The sequence below is a fragment of the Podarcis liolepis genome (genome assembly GCF_965112155.1).
Source record: "Podarcis liolepis genome assembly, chromosome: 6".
NCBI classification, from domain to species: Eukaryota; Metazoa; Chordata; class Lepidosauria; order Squamata; family Lacertidae; genus Podarcis; species Podarcis liolepis.
In genome coordinates this window covers 97,658,523-97,674,652 of record NC_139559.1, presented here as the reverse complement: position 1 = coordinate 97,674,652, position 16,130 = coordinate 97,658,523, and the positions used below count along the sequence as shown (strand labels likewise).

The following is a 16,130-nucleotide window of genomic DNA, read 5'->3' as shown; positions in this document are numbered from 1 at the left end:
CTTTCCATAAATGCCACACCAAAGGCTAGGCACAGCAGTCATGGGATAAGCGGACAGACAAATCCTCTTATGGTTCAGTAACTGGCTAAAGCAAGGAGGTGAGAATAAGAGAATGGCCAGTTCTCCCATTGGAGGGGTGTAAGAAGGGGGTTCCCCCCAGGAGAAGCATTGAGACATGTGCTGCTTAACTTGTTCTTAAAAGACCTGGAATGAGGAGCAAACAGCAAGTTGGCCAAGTATGTGGATGTCACTAAATGGTTCAGGGTGGTAAAAGTTCATTGGCACCTGGAGGGTAGCAAGTTAGCCACCCCCTGCCCTCGCCTTTTTTATATTTCTCTGTGCCTCTCAAAGTACATTTACTCATCTCCTGTAACTGCTTCTCCCCCTCCTTTCACAGTTATGGTAGCTCGTATCCTATTCTCCTGCAAATCGCGTATTTCTTTCATTATTCCAACCTGTTCATTTTACATTTTCCTCTTCCTCCAACAACAGCCTTCCTCTCTTATACCCTCCCTTCCCAATACCAAATATGTATTTATTGTAACCCCTGGTTTGAAGCAGGAGAGAAATTGTAATGAGGAGGCAACATTACAGGAGGAGAGTTTAACCCTTTCCTCCTATATCATCTCCTATATCATCTCAATCCTACCCCCAAACCTGCTGTTTGTCCCACAGTGGAAAACATGCGGGCACAAGCATCCCATCTAGCTTGACCCTAAAAGGCAGTTGCAGTAGCCCCCTAGAGTGGCAAAACGCCAGTTCCAGCCCCACTCTACCTGACACCCAGGATGTTTCCTCAATGACATATCTCTGGGCCTGGGCTTTTTCAGGATGTGGGAGCACATTCCAAAAGAATGCCAAAATTCTTAAGATCCTCTACATCCAACTCAGATTGGAAGGGAAGGAAGGAAGCATCAAAATCTCACAGGCTGAGCCAACAGCATAAAGGTCCTAATTGAAAACTTAATGAGCTACTAAACTGGGCTGTTTCTCAAACATTTTCTTAGCAGCTGAACTTCTTTTCTTATACTCTCCACCTGAGGTTTTCAGAGTTGTGAACTTGCTAATTAAGACACTCTCACTAATAATACTGTAAGGGTTCATTCATGCAGAGTAGGCCATCTCAAGGTAACAGAAGGGCTGGAAAAGAGGTTAGCCCAGGTGAACTCACCCCAGGTGAGGTTCTGGGGCACTTTCATTACTGCATAATAAAGCAACTGGGTTAGGTTTGCAGAAATTGCAACTAAACAAGCCAAACTCTGCTGCTGACCAGCCATAGATCACAGACTGCCAAGGACTCAATAGATGTCCTAGCTTTGCTACCTACCAACAACGGCAACACAGGAGATGGGGATGCAAAGCACGGAGCAGGTCATGGAGGTGAGGAGCCCTGGGTGAGCCACAAGGTGGGAAGGGCAACACTAGATTTTCTTAACAATGTAAAATTAAAGAACAGTGAAATGCAGTGGTGCCTCAGGTTCCATACGCTTCAGGTTACAGACACTGCTAACCCAGAAATAGTACCTCGGGTTAAGAACTTTGCTTCAGGATGAGGACAGAAATCGTGCTCCGGCGGCACGACGGCAGTGGGAGGCCCCATTAGCTAAAGTGGTGCTTCAGGTTAAGAACAGTTTCAGGTTAAGAACGGATCTCCGGAACGAATTAAGTACTTAACCCGAGGTACCACTGTATAGAGAAAGCACTTAATTATCTGTAAATGCTCCTGAAGGAACTGGACTACCCCAGGGAAATTTGGTCCTTACTGGCTTAGATAGTGCAGGGATGAAAAACCTGCCTGGAAGTGGCAAGACTGCGAATCTTGTCCTCCCTCAGCACTGGCCACGCTTGCCAGAGCTCCTGGGAGTTTGAATCCAGCAGCATTTGCCAGGCCCTAGCTTGCCCACCACGGAGCTAGTGGCTCAACATTTAGTGGGCTTAATCTGAATTGACCTTTACTAGATGGGCTGCTCCAGTTCCTGGAGAGCTTAGAGGTGAGTGGTTCCCAAAAGCATTTCACCACAAACCTCTTGAGAATCTTTGGGGGTCTCGATGGACCACTTAATGGTTTTTCTGCCTGCTGCGCAATTGTAGTGTGCTGTGCCAGATGTTGTATGATTCTTAATTGTATTCCCCCCCTCTTTTTATATTGTATTTTATTGCATCACAATTTGAATTATATAGAATTTAGAATATAAATAAAACATATAAAAGCACTAAAAATGCAATTAAAATATCAACATAAAAATTAAATACAGTGGATGTGCTATCTCCCTTCAGCCACAAATCTACAGACATGCTGCAGACCACTGCATTAAACTCAGGTTCCACTGTACTGGCAAAAAAATGGAAAGGAGGTACTATCCCACAAAAGAAGATTGGTTAAATTATGTGATTATATAGAACTGGCAAAGTTAACAGCTGCCATAAGACACCAGACAAATCAGAAACTGAGGAGTGAATGGTAATGTTTTGAAGACTATATGAAAAAACACTGGTCAAAAGATAACATGCTAATATGCATAGATTAAGTATGTAAAGCTGAAATAGATAGACTTAATATATTAGGAATATCAGGGCTAAGATATGAAAGATGCAATATTAAAAAGACTGTAAAAAATAAAGAATGTTGAATGTTGAATTCAAGAAGGACACTGACAAACTGGAACGTGTCCAGAGGAGGGCAACCAAAATGGTCAAAGGCCTGGAAACGATGCCTTATGAGGAACGGCTAAGGGAGCTGGGCATGTTTAGCCTGGAGAAGAGGAGGTTAAGGGGTGATATGATAGCCATGTTCAAATATATAAAAGGATGTCACATAGAGGAGGGAGAAAGATTGTTTTCTGCTGCTCCAGAGAAGCGGACACGGAGCAATGGATCCAAACTACAAGAAAGAAGATTCCACCTAAACATTAGGAGGAACTTCCTGACAGTAAGAGCTGTTTGACAGTGGAATTTGCTGCCAAGGAGTGTGGTGGAGTCTCCTCCTTTGGAGGTCTTTAAGCAGAGGCTTGACAACCATATGTCAGGAGTGCTCTGATGGTGTTTCCTGCTTGGCAGGGGGTTGGACTCGATGGCCCTTGTGGTCTCTTCCAACTCTATGATTCTATGATTCTACGATTGAGCTCTGGGGGAGGGAAGCCACAGGGGGAATTTGTATACATGTTTTTGTTTCTTCTTCTGTTATTATTTTATCTTTTATGTTAATTTTTACTTTTGTGTGTATGTTTTTAAGCAAGAAAATAAAAAAATGAGTGGCAATTTTGTTTTCCATACAAGCTAATAAGTGTTTGCCAACAGCTACAGAGGCTTTGTCTCCCTTGCTGGCCTTGATGTAGGAACATGGATCTGAATGTATATCTTCATATTCTATTTGATCCTTATAGATCTGTGATCTCTTGCTCTGGCCAACCCAAGTATAACCTAAAGCCAAAAAATTTTGATTTGCCTGCAAGAAAATGCTTGCAGAATGATGAATTGAGATAATCTGTTACACAAAGATTTACTCTCTGGGTAAATCTACTATTAATGAGAAAACTGCCTGCTAAAGAGTTACTGTAGTTCTAGCTGTTCCTTAAGGTGTTATTTTACTGAAAACCTTTATATCCCTTTTCCTAAAGAGGTCAAAGCAGCTGAGAAAGGAATATACAAATACAACAATAATACAAATGACAAATGATAAAACAGGAGAAGACCAGCAGATGAAACAATTAAGAACATTGGTGAAAAGCAACCAAGCAGGCCTCAATGTAGGCAGGAAGAACAGAAGGATTCCTAAAAAGAAAGGTCTTTGCACTTCAGCAGAAGACCTGCCCAGGAAGAAGTGAGGCAGACCTCTCTAGGCTGCAAGTTCCAGAACTTGGGTGCTGCCACCACTGGGAAAATGACCTCTCTGTTGCCCCTACTGAGGCACAAATTTAAGGGGTGGGCAGAAGGGCTTCTGTTAATTATCATAATACTCAGGCAGGCTTACGTTGCCACTTTCCTTAGCTCATGTACAAATCAAACATATATTTGAGAAAAGGTAACATGAAACCTGAAGGTTCTTCTAAGACAAATATTTCAGGTAGTTAAGGAATTCAGTACTCTTTCATTACCTCCTCAATTTAGGGCTCATTGACCCTTACCTTTTGCCCTGGCGCTATCCCCATGAAAACCTGCTCTTTAACGCTGCATTGGAACAAACAGAAATTCAGGTTTGAAGCATGGTCCTGTGCCTAGAAACACAGCACTAAAGGAAGTCTGGATGAGCCCTTAATATGTCAAGCCTTGTTAAGAGAGCAAGCCTATGCATGGTTTCTCAGAAGTAAGCCCCACTGTGTTCAGTGAGGATTTCTCCCTAATAACTGTGTTCAGGGCAGTTGCCTCTCACTCCTGGTTGAAGAATATGTAAAAAACATTTCCTGTACTCTGAAAGGATGGGTCCAATTAGCTTCACAGTTACTTCTGAACACCAATGAGGCTTGCTCAGTACATTGCTGAGAAACGTCTTTCCTGCATGTTTGTGTATATAATTTTAAATTGTGGTGTAAAAGCTGATTCACATGCTCTAATGATAAGCTCAGGCCAGAAACTTGGTGATGGTGACATGTGCACTGCCTCTTGTACAGAATACTTCTCTGAATGAAGTTGACCCCTCATCGTTTGTTGCATCTGAAGTCGCTGCTTGCATGCCTGTCTGCATGTTTCTGCTTCCATTAGGAGGATATGTAGTGCCAAGTCAGAAAGACCTGGATGTTAGATCGTGGAGGGAACATGTTCCTGTGCTCCAACCACTCAGACATTGCAGATAGCATGCTTTATGCGGTACCCTATCATACCTTATCCAGTCAGAGGACTGAACAGCCAGCTGGCACATTGTCAGGCGATGTCGGCTGGAGACCAGACCCTGCAAAGAACATAAGGTTGTCAGCAGAAGAAATGGAGGGAGATTCCACAGCACTGGACTTTTCAAAAGTTAAATATGTCTTCACTTAAGTGGTTCACTAGACTTGGGCCTGGAAGCCATTGCAGCATTAATGGGTAAGAGCTGGACTGGGGAAACCTGGATGAGCCATTAAGTTCCCATTAGTCATTAAGTTCACTGATCAGTTTTAATTGGTCACCAATTCATAGGCAGACCTACTTCACAGAGTTGTTCCACACAAACAGCTCCTAGATCTTCTGTAGGGTATTACTTTGGTGGTATCTGTCTGCCTTGAGAGACAATGGAGTGCACCTCCAAGGGTGAAGTCAAACTGCTGGAAAATCACAGTGCCTGCTGTGGCCGTAGAGCCTGGCAACTCAAAGCTGCTGCCTCCTGCGTTTTTGCCTCCTCACCAGGGCACCAGCTTGGGCTTTGTGTCTGGAGGTCCTGGGCTGCCCAGCCAGCAAGACCCGTCCCCCACTCAGGCTCGCTGATGTGGTCCCAAGGAAACCAGAGCAATGCAGAGCAGAGCTTGGCTGCAGGAATTGCTTGAAGGAGGTGTACAGGACACCATCCAGCCATCTTAGAGACTCCACTCTGGATTTGTGTAGGGACTCCACTCCTTAGCCTTTTCTTCTCCCGAAGATGTCCCTCAAGGCAGCAGGTACAGATTTTTCCTCAGGGTTTACTCTGAAAGACTTTCTCATGAATGAGTATAGGCACAGAGGTTTAGGATCAGAGTTTTCCTTCTCCTAGATGGGCTACTTTCCCAGGTTGACGAGCCCCATCTGTAGCTACATTTAAATTTAGCAATGAACTATATTTCAAAAATATGATGTTGCCTTATACTGAGTCACTACTTATACATTTTTCTATGGTATAGGTACCTCCACCCTCTCAGCTAGGGCTACTGCAGGGTGTTTGTATGAATCCTGCATACTAATATGATAGTATGCCAAATTCTGCTTTAAAGGTTGGCCATAAAACAAACAAAAATGCACATGGGCAATTGATAACAGGATTATCTGGTCCATAAAGCTGCCGCCTTCACTCCGTCTCACTCTAGAGGGTTCTAGAATCAGCTGTGATCGGCTCTTTCCCACTCTGTTCATAGCCTTATCACAACATCACTTCTGCGCAAGGACAGCCCTATTTTACCTCACAGGGAATCTGTACCTTGAACAGCCTCATGACAGGCCGATGTTCAGCAGGTACAGCATTTCACTGCTGCATCTCCGTGACAAAAAGTGTTGCACCTGTTGAGAATTTTTTCCTTTTGCAATGGTGGTAAAACAGGCAGAAAGTGGCACCTATTCAGCTAGAAACCTTAGGAACTGCTTCTGGGTGCCACCCGCATTCATCATGAATGGATATTATATTGGCAGCATTAAAAACATTGGAAAGAATAAAAGGGCTGACCCACCTGCTTCCCGTAGGAGTCATGTACAGGTGAGACAATTCCACCAATGACAATGAACCTTCCTGTCTTGTGCAGATAATCCCGGGCTCTTTCTAGTAGAAAGGAAAGGGCGGCAGAGGAGAGAGAAACAAATGAGTATTTAAATTCTTTTCACCAGATATGAAAAAGCAGGCCAAACCAGTCCAAATATGTGGGCACAGAGGACTGCAACGCTTTTCAAAAACAATGGATCTCTACATCTGTACAAAAGCCATCAATGAATTCTGCCTTGTTCCCTAGGACCCACCTGCACCTGCCTTGAGGAATCTCTCTGCCCATCTTTATCTCTGTAAGATAAATTATTTAAATCGAGGAAACTCTTTATTTACTGTGTTTGCAGTTGTTTAAGAGAAAACCTATTTTGAAAAAAAAGTACTTTTGCCATTTTTATGGACATTTACTGCTTGTTTACAGTAGTAATGCAGTAATCATTGTATCACCACCCTGTTCATTGTTTTATTCTTAATTTCCCCAATTAAGCAAGCCAATATTGGTAGCTCTAAAGTCATTGTGCCCATTGCAATGGCAGCCATGTTGAATTTTTAAACTTACAACTCCTCATTTTTGGAATTTGAAACATGGCTTTGGAATTCAAAAAATATTGTGATTAAATTAATAAAATTTAGTTTTGCTTGGTAAGTAAAAGGTGTGTAAAATTGCATAGAAATATTTTAAAAAGATTGCCAAGTACTTGCAATTGTTGTTGCTATTATTAATTATTATTTCACATTACCTAACATTTTCAAAGGGTAAAAATAAAATTATTTGGTTTCCCCAAAGCAGTTTATGTGCTTCTTCCTCAAACACAGACTTGCCAAGTTAAGTCTCCAGTCACAAAATTAATAGCATATTTAAGTTTATGGAGCGGCCCTTTTTCCCATCTCTTTCTCTGTTGCAGTATGACTAACAATCCTGAATCCCTAAGTACCCTGTGATTATATCTAGCCGTATGCCTTCAGGGAGTACAGCATTTCTACCAACTTTGCAAATAAATAAATAATAATAATAACAATAACAATAATAATTTATTTATACCCCACCCAACTGGCTGGGTTTCCCCAGCCACTCTGGTCAGCTTCCAACAGAAGATTAAAAATACATTAAAACATCAGTTTTAATTTAAATGTATGTTATATATAAATTAAATAGCAACTGAGTGACGTATTGTCCAGTTGGCAAAATCATGCCAGGCATTACTTTGCATTTGTCTGTTGACTCAATTATCACATTAAAGGAACGTCTGCACACTTTAAAACAAAACCAAACCACAAAGCCTTATCCTACTGACACAGTTTGCTTAGTAGCAAATATAGGCCAGGCATCACAACTATGATGGGACAAACCTGCATAATACACTTTGGTTTGCAAATATTCAAGAAGCAGCAATATATGATGGTAATTTTCAAACCAAAAGGACAAGAACAACTGAAGCTGCAGGGGAAAGCCAGGGGAAGCTTCATGGGAGTCAAAAGGATTCTTTACTTGATTAACTGGTTAGTTGATTAATTGGTTAATCAATGTTATTCATCTTTTTCATAAAAGCTATATACTGCTTGATAGTAAAAGATGAATAAACCTCAAAGCAGTTTAATTAAAAATTCTTCAACAACAAAAGACTGCCCTTGATTAAATTGGGTGGATCTTTTTTTAATAAAAATGTTTTATTTGATCAGGTGATGGCTCTAATCTAAACAAACCAGGAGCTAAGAGAGTGACTGGGAAATCTCCAGTCCAAATCTTCCTTCACCTTCACCTTCCTAGGTCACCTTAGACCAGGGGTCTGCAACCCGCGGCTCCGGAGCCGCATGTGGCTCTTTTACACCTTTGCCGCAGCTCTGGGGCGGATACTAGCGAGGGGAGGAGGCGCATTGTGCGCCCCGACACTCCCCACTGTGGCGGGCGCTGTACTGGCTGTGACGTCGCATGGGGGCGGTGCGTGCGTTAGTCCCGACGTCACCTTCCCACCCGCTGTCAGATCGCGGCTCCGGAGATATATTTGTTTTAAATGTCGCAATGGTTTTGCGGCTCCCAGTTGTTGTTTTTTCTTCGGAAACGGGTCCAAGTGGCTCTTTTTGTCTTAAAGGTTGCAGACCCCTGCCTTAGACCAACTGCTCCCTCTTAGCCTCAGCCTTGCAGTCCACAGATGATAGGGCAGACCTACCTTGGAGGGTTATTGCAAGGATGACTGAGATAGCGTATGCAAAGTGCTTTGAAGAGCAAAGCACTAGATAAGCAGTCAGTATTTTTAGCATCTGCACGCAAGCTATTTCAAAAGCAAGACTACAGTATCTGGATAATGGCTGAGGCCTTGAAACTACAGCAAAAAAAAAAAAATCAACAAACCCAAACATGGTACATTTCTGATGAGAGACTCTGTGACAGAGAGAACTTGGAATTCAGTCAAACAAAAATGCTGCCTAGTACATAACAAAAGGGTTGTACGTTAAATCTTCTAAAGCTTTTGAATTCAGAAAGCTCAGGCCGTCACTCTGCCTTAATTTTATCCCGGCTGTCCTTGCCAAAACTCCAGTACAGGCACTGCAAGCCAGTCAGACTGTCAGCCTCAGATCTCAGTATTGTAGCTTTGTGCGTTCCCTTGTCAAAACCTTCACACAAAGTTGGATCTCTGCTCTTAATTCTGGCTGTCATTGGCCTCCCAGTTAATATATATATCCACAAATAGAAAGAGATAGAGAGAAACCACCCTCTGCACTCTGGGGGTTAGCAAAAAACACCTGCAATTGTCCCCCAGCTGTTCTTAACTTCATATCCTAAACATCCTGGGATTGGAGATTCTGAAAAAAAAAGGATTCATTTCTTTTACCCTGTCACAATAACTATCAGCCAAATCTCACAACTCGTGGCTAAAGCAGGCAGTAGCAAGGCGGACCTTTCCATTGGGCAGAGAGAGGCAACTGGCTCAGACAGCAGATTCTTGGGGGTGGGCCAGGATGGGAATCAGTGGCAAAGCCTTGGGCAAAACCTGTGTGTTCTTAAAGGGTCTCCATTCAGCTGCAGGGGCAGAGGCCATCTCATTACAGCTGGCAAAGTAAGACTCAACTGTCAATCCAGTCGGCTTCTATATCGGGAATGGGGGCTGCTTGTCTGCTCATCCCACACCTCGGGCAGCAAACTTTCTCAGGCTGGCCCTGATTGTTGGTGATTAAACGCTTGCAAATGGTTGGCAGGGAAAGATGGTTAACTAGGCCTTACAGTCTCTGGGTGGGGTTCACCCATACCCTTCAAGTGTCCCGATTTTCCTGGGGTGGTTCTGGAATTACAGAAGGCACCCCGGCTTCTGATTTGACCCCCCTCCAGCAGCAGCAGCAGCAGCAGCAGCACCGGGCTCTGGGAGGAGGAGGAGGAGGAGGAGGAGGTGGTGGTGGCCCTTGCAGCCAGCACTGGGCTTGCTGTGGCTCCTGAGTGTGAAGCCAGCTGGGCGCCATGGCAGTGCCCCTGCTGCTGCCAGAAGGGAGGGAGGCCAAGGAGGAGGCTCTGGGCTTCCCCTGCCCCACAAGCCCCCCATCTGCTCACTCCCACCAGCCTCCCCTTGACTCCAAGCAATGGAAAGAGGAGGCAGAGTGGGGCAGGGAAAAATTCACCCTCCTCCTCCCTCAGTAAGAGAGCAGCTAGGGAGAAACTACAATTCCCAGGCGCAGCGGTGCCTCAAGTAGCTACTAGCCCCCCGGCGCCTCGCCATGTGGTGGCTACCAGGAGCAAGAGTCCTGGGGGGGCGTTTGCTTCCCTCTCTCCCTCACCTCTGACCTCCAGGGAGGGAATGTCACGGCTCCCATCGGTGCTTCACCCACCAGCCTGCTGGCTCACACAGCAGCGCGGCACCCAAAGATGTGCATCCCAATTTTCATCTCAGAAGTGTTGGAGGGGAAGGGTTCACCTGCACAAGGACCTCTGCTTGCACAACAGGGCTTGCCCCACCTTCCCACCCCCACCATTGGCTTAGAGGAGAAGTCAGGGTGGATGGGGGGGGGGTCAATCCATCTGCCAAGCTGCAATGCTTGTGCAGATGGAACAACCGGAACAGCATGACGCTAAATTCTACCCACTTTGTCCTTTGTCCAGATCAGGGGTCGGCAAGGTTTACCCTGCCTGGGCTGGTTCACTCCAGCGGAGATCCCTCCGTGGGCCGGATCGCGCATGCGCCCACAATTTCCAATGTCTGCACAGATGCAATTTCCGGTGCTGCGGAAGCGAGTCCCCGCGCTGCGCTGCTTCACCGGTTTAGTGCAGCGTGTGGGGACTCACCGAGCAGGCGGCTCGGCTCGGGGGTCAGTTAAACGACCCCCGTGGGCTGCTTGTGGCCCATGGGCCTGAGATTGCTGACCCCTGGTCCAGATGCACATTCACCGGCCTGCAGCTAGGAATTGCTCGCTGTAATGCATAACACAGCACAACAGTGTCTGACTACAACTCATAAGAAAGGCTAGTTTTAGAGAGTGGCAAGGTCAAGTGCCTTTTTGGAGGTGCCAAGAATGAGTGGCCAAGGGTCCCACCCCAACAGCACTGACATTCTTAATTTGCAGAGACAGCAGCCAAGAAGTTCGGAGGCAGCATCAAATAATTATCTGTTTGCAAGCCCTACTAAGCTCATTGAGCTCACGGGTTGTGGAACTATCTATAATCATAAAGGGAGAAACTACACACATTACAAGGAAGGCAGGTAATTCCAATATAATATTGGGTCTGGGGTGGGAGGTAACAATGGGGGAGCAATTACATTACCTTATTTGCACTTCTGAAAACAACATGCAAACTGAAAGGCAGCTATTTTTTCAAAGTTCCTGCTTCTCTAAATTTTCACAATACAGAGCTATGTGTGCACAAACATACACAAATATGTATATGAACATTTATATCAAGATGTGCATACAAGTTAATTGTTGGAAGTGTCGGGAGACAGAAGGAACATTTTACCATATGTGGTGGGAATGTAAGAAGGTGAAAAGTTTCTGGGAGATGATTTATAATGAGTTAAAGAAAATGTTGAAATATACATTTGTTAAAAAACCAGAAGCTTTTTTACTGGGAATATTGGGTAATGATATTAGTAAAAAAGATGCTAAATTAGTTTTATATGCAGTAACAGCAGCCAGAATTTTGCTGGTGCAGAAATGGAAACAGGAAGAAATGCCCACGAGAGAAGAATGGAGAATGAAATTGATGGAATACGCAGAAATGGATAGACTAACGGAGAGAATTAGGAACCAACGAGACCAGAGATTCACCGAGGACTGGAAGAAATTTACAGAGTATATCAAAAATGTTTGTGATGATCAGTTGGTAATTGTATGTTTTCAAGAAGCTCTGTGAAAAATATTGATAGAAATATTGCATAACAAATATGATGTGATTAAGAATGGTAGAGGGCAATATAAAATTTACGAATGTGAGATTAAGATATAATACGGAGAATTGTCAGACATGCTGATGGAAGTCTACAAGAATGACTAAGAGAATTGGATGTTTAATTTTGTACAAATTTATGTTCGAAAACTAATAAAAAATATTTTTTTAAAAAAGATGTGCATACAAGTTGTAAGTTGTTTCAAACTGTTTGTAACATTTTAATGTTGTAACCCATCTTGGGACTTTAGGGTGAAAAATAAACAATGCATATATTGGTATTTTTTTTAATCCATTAAATTAGGGGGATCTGCTTTCAAGGATGTGTCTATTAAGAAAAATTGCATACAAAAATGGGTCTATCCGGTTAAATTTACAATGAAAGCCTGACAAAAAAATTATGAGGACTTTTCTTTTTATTTTTAGTTGGACTGAAGAGAAAACAAGAATTTGTAGGGGAGAGAAAGCGGTGGTAGAAAGGATTAAGCACTCTTTCTCCCTACTCCCAATTCCCCCCAACCTAAGCCCACTCTGCCACCACATCTTTGCAACCTTAGCCAGTGCTCTTTGACTAGAAAAAGAGGTGCCAGAACTCACCATGAGCCCCTCCCTCTTTCTCTTAGAATGGCAATGGCGCCCACCTGAGAGGTGCCAGAACTGAGTTCCGGTGAGTTCCCCCTGAAAAAAGCCCTGACCTTAGCAAACATGGGTTTAGGGACACAATGTTGGCAGAGGAAGATGTCATCCCAACTTGTTCTTTCCATGCACATGGAACCCACAGGACACTCAGTCTGGGAGCAGAGCACTGCTCCAGCCTTGCACTTGGACACACCTGCCATCATCACTGCTCCCATCCATCTATTTCATTTTTTTCTGCTAGATCAGCAAGGCCAGGTAGGTGCAGTTTCCCCATCTTGGTCCTCAGCCCTTGACAGCCTTCCTTCTAAGCTTTGTGTGCCCTAGAAAAAGGATGCTGTGGGTTATATCTATCCCCTGCTTTGGGCTGTTAGAAAGTGGCCCAGATCACAGGGAATGTGGGCAGAGTAGAAAACAGACTAGTCTTGTCACTGGTGCAAAGGTGGCACAGTTCATTTGGAAGTCAGAGGATTCATTGTAACATTAGTAGTACGAAATAACAGGCAGGAGTTATGTTTTCCTTTTCACAGACGGAAGCTTCTCTGGCCGCCGAGAAATGTCAGGTCTGCAGCTGATTACATCAGGATAGGATTTAATGGGCAGAAACTCACCCTCCACCCCATAATACTGCAGTGAAGGGGAAGAAGCTTAGCTTTTAACATAAAACTCTTGTGTGCAGGAGTTACCAGATGCAGCGCAGTAGGTCACTTAAAAGTCAAGCTAATTTCACCATTTCTGTTGAGATTGATGATGGGATGCAAGGGCCCTGAATCTTAAAATCTATTACAGCGACCCAACCTGGCCCAGGTCCAACTGGGAAGCTGTCAGCATGGCCTTTTTAAAAGTACTTTTTATAACAGAGTTAGAGCTCTTGCTTTGGATGGACACGCAACACAGAACAGGAATAGGACTGCAGTTGCCATGGAAATTAATTCACGTTGTTGGAACAAAAGCAATAGATCACTCCTGGCATTTTGACACCTTCAGATAATAAGGCCTTGCTGCATTTCAGTCTCGGATTTCTTTAGAATCAAAAAGCAAAATGAAGTTAGTTAAAAGTCAAGGAACAGACTTTGCCAAATAAACGGGACCCCTTTCTCATGGCTCACTGTCTAGATCAACATGAAATAGATGCAGTGCCCAGCCATCTTGAGCTGACTGCAGCTCTGTGATTTCCTAACCCTACAGGAGCTTCTAGACTGGCCTGCAGTTTGGAATAATGGAGAAAAGTTAGCATTGTTAGGAATTTGTGGGTGCCAGACTCCTATAACCCCCAGATTCAGCAAGTGTTAGAATTTATTCAAGCCTCGGGTGTTGAGATGGGTGCTGGACTCTTCTAATCCCAGAATTTAGCAAGTATTAAAAGCTAAATTAAGTCAGGCTAGCTTCCTCTTGAGGTGATAAGCCCTGGGCAATGGGCCATTGAAAGAACAAATAATATAACATATAAAGCCAGAGTTTATGAGTACAGGTTTGTGTATGTGTGTGATGTCACTGAGAAGAAAGACCGCAAGCTAAAAAGTCAGAGATGCAGAGCACCATGTCTGATGTCTTTTTGAATCCAAGGCTGCAGCTATGGGAGAAACAAGACCCTCTTGTTCATGCTGTGTTCATGCTGGGAACCCCCTCCGTCACAGGCTCAGGTTGTACAGATGTGTAAATAAACCATCTATCCTAAATACACCACAGTCTCTGCTGTGCCTTGTTTCCAAAACTCAGAGATTGGGGTGGTGTGCAACAGTTTGTACTTTCCAATACAATACGTGAACAGAACAGAACAGAGCCATCCTTTGAAGTTCACACTACTCCAAATGTGTACAAAAATGCATGTACCAAAATGTGCATAGAAATCACACTTTACAGCCTTCTGCATTTAGGTTTTTTGTGTGCCACTAAACACCATAATTTCCCACTGATACACTGGCTTCTAAAATCCCCCAGCACCCAAGAAATCTCACTTCATCCCACCATTTTATTTATTTCTTCTTTCTGCTAAAAATTCTATGTGTTTTGAATAGTGCTTCCTTACTCTTCTCAATACATTCCCCTTCTCTAAATTTGTCTTTCCAACTGTTCATGTGCATAATTTTAGCCTTTGATTGCAATGTGGAATGCAAGCTTGAATCAGGAGAATTAGTCCACAGGAGCCTAAATTAGGTGCACAATAGATCATTTTAGAATTCACTCTTGCCTTGTTTCTAAGACAACCGTGGGGTGGTATCATAACGACGCAACTAAGTGTTACTCACTGAAATCAATATGAATTCCTCACTGTTTCTGAATCCAGCACCTTCCTCCATCAAAACCAAATACGGTATACAAATCCAGATTCCAGTTACATTCTAAATGCCCCCCAAAGGCTCTCAATCCAAAAAGACTCAAAATAGCTAAGTTCACAACACATGGGTATGCAATATCATACTAAAGAAAGAGTACGACCACACACAAATGTCAGTACAGTAGTACCTCGGGTTACAGACGCTTCAGGTTACAGATTCCACTAACCCAGAAGTAGTACCTCGGGTTAAGAACTTTGCTTCAGGATTAGAACAGAAATTACATGGTGGCAGCGGGAGGCCCCATTAGCTAAAGTGGTACCTCAGGTTAAGAACAGTTTCAGGTTAAGAACGGACCTCCAGAACGAATTTAGTACTTAACCTGAGGTACCACTGTATTACAGGGAAAGGAGAAAAGTGCCTGATATCCCCATACCCTCCATCATTTCTCTGATGAAAATAGGGACCTCCTATTCCATAACAATAATATTGTTTTCATTATTTATACCCCACCCATCTGACTGGGTTGCCCCAGCCACTCTGGGCAAGTTTCAACATATATAAAAAGATAATAAAACATTAAAAAACTTCCTTATACAGGGATGCCGTTAGGTGTCTTCTAAAGGTTGTGTGATTACTTATCTCCTTTGCTCAGGGGTTCCATGGGAATGCTAGACGTATCTTATTGAAGATCAGCCCACCACCACGTTGCACAGTGTGAACTACAACTTTCAAAAGCAATCTGTAGTATGGCATGAATGAAGCAGCCCTTCAAAGAAAAATTTCCACTGGGAAGGTACAGTGGTTTTGATCCCAGCTCTGGAAACAGCACAGCAGAAAGCAGAGACAAGGATAATTTAATAGATGGACAAGTATTCAGATTTTAGAATTACATTAGTACCGCAGGTTACAGACGCTTCAGGTTACAGACTCCGCTAACCCTGAAATAGTACCTCGGGTTAAGAACTTTGCTTCAGGATGAGAACAGAAATTGTGCGCCAGCAGTGGGAGGCCCCATTAGCTAAAGTAGTAACTCAGGTTAAGAACAGTTTCAGGTTAAGAACGGACCTCCGGAACGAATTAAGTACCGTATTTTTCGCTCTATAACACGCACATAGTTTTTAGAGGAGGAAAATCCGTAGGCATGCCACCCGTAGGCATTCCCTACATAACACGCACATACATTTCCCCTTACTTTCTAGGAGGAAAAAAGTGAGTGTTATGGTGCAAAAAATACGGTACATAACCAGAGGTACCACTGTATAGCCACTATGAATGTGAAGTAGCCTACTTTGAGGACACTTAATTGCTAAGCTGTCAGAACAGACCTGAGGGTCCTCATTCTGGGTTATAACGCTGGAATTTCCTGCTCTCTGATGGCTTTAGGGTGACAGCAGTGCGTCAGCTGAGGTGTTAGAGAAATGCCCGCCTGTCTCTCTGGAAAAGGCTGGCTGCTGATGGCAGTGGCAGGTCGCTTCTCAGCAACTATCCTGCC

At 43.7% G+C, this 16,130-nt stretch overlaps 1 protein-coding gene across 1 annotated transcript in view; it reads right to left on the bottom strand.

The window, feature by feature from the left end:
- NMNAT2 (nicotinamide nucleotide adenylyltransferase 2) overlaps positions 1-16,130 on the bottom strand; it is a 59,718-nt gene that overhangs the window by 20,714 nt on the left and 22,874 nt on the right. The window contains exons 2-3 of the mRNA XM_083507215.1: positions 6,327-6,415; positions 4,818-4,885 (exon numbers count right to left, since the gene is read on the bottom strand). Coding sequence (XP_083363341.1) covers positions 4,818-4,885; positions 6,327-6,415 — 157 coding nt within the window. The remainder of the gene's footprint in view (positions 1-4,817; positions 4,886-6,326; positions 6,416-16,130) is intronic.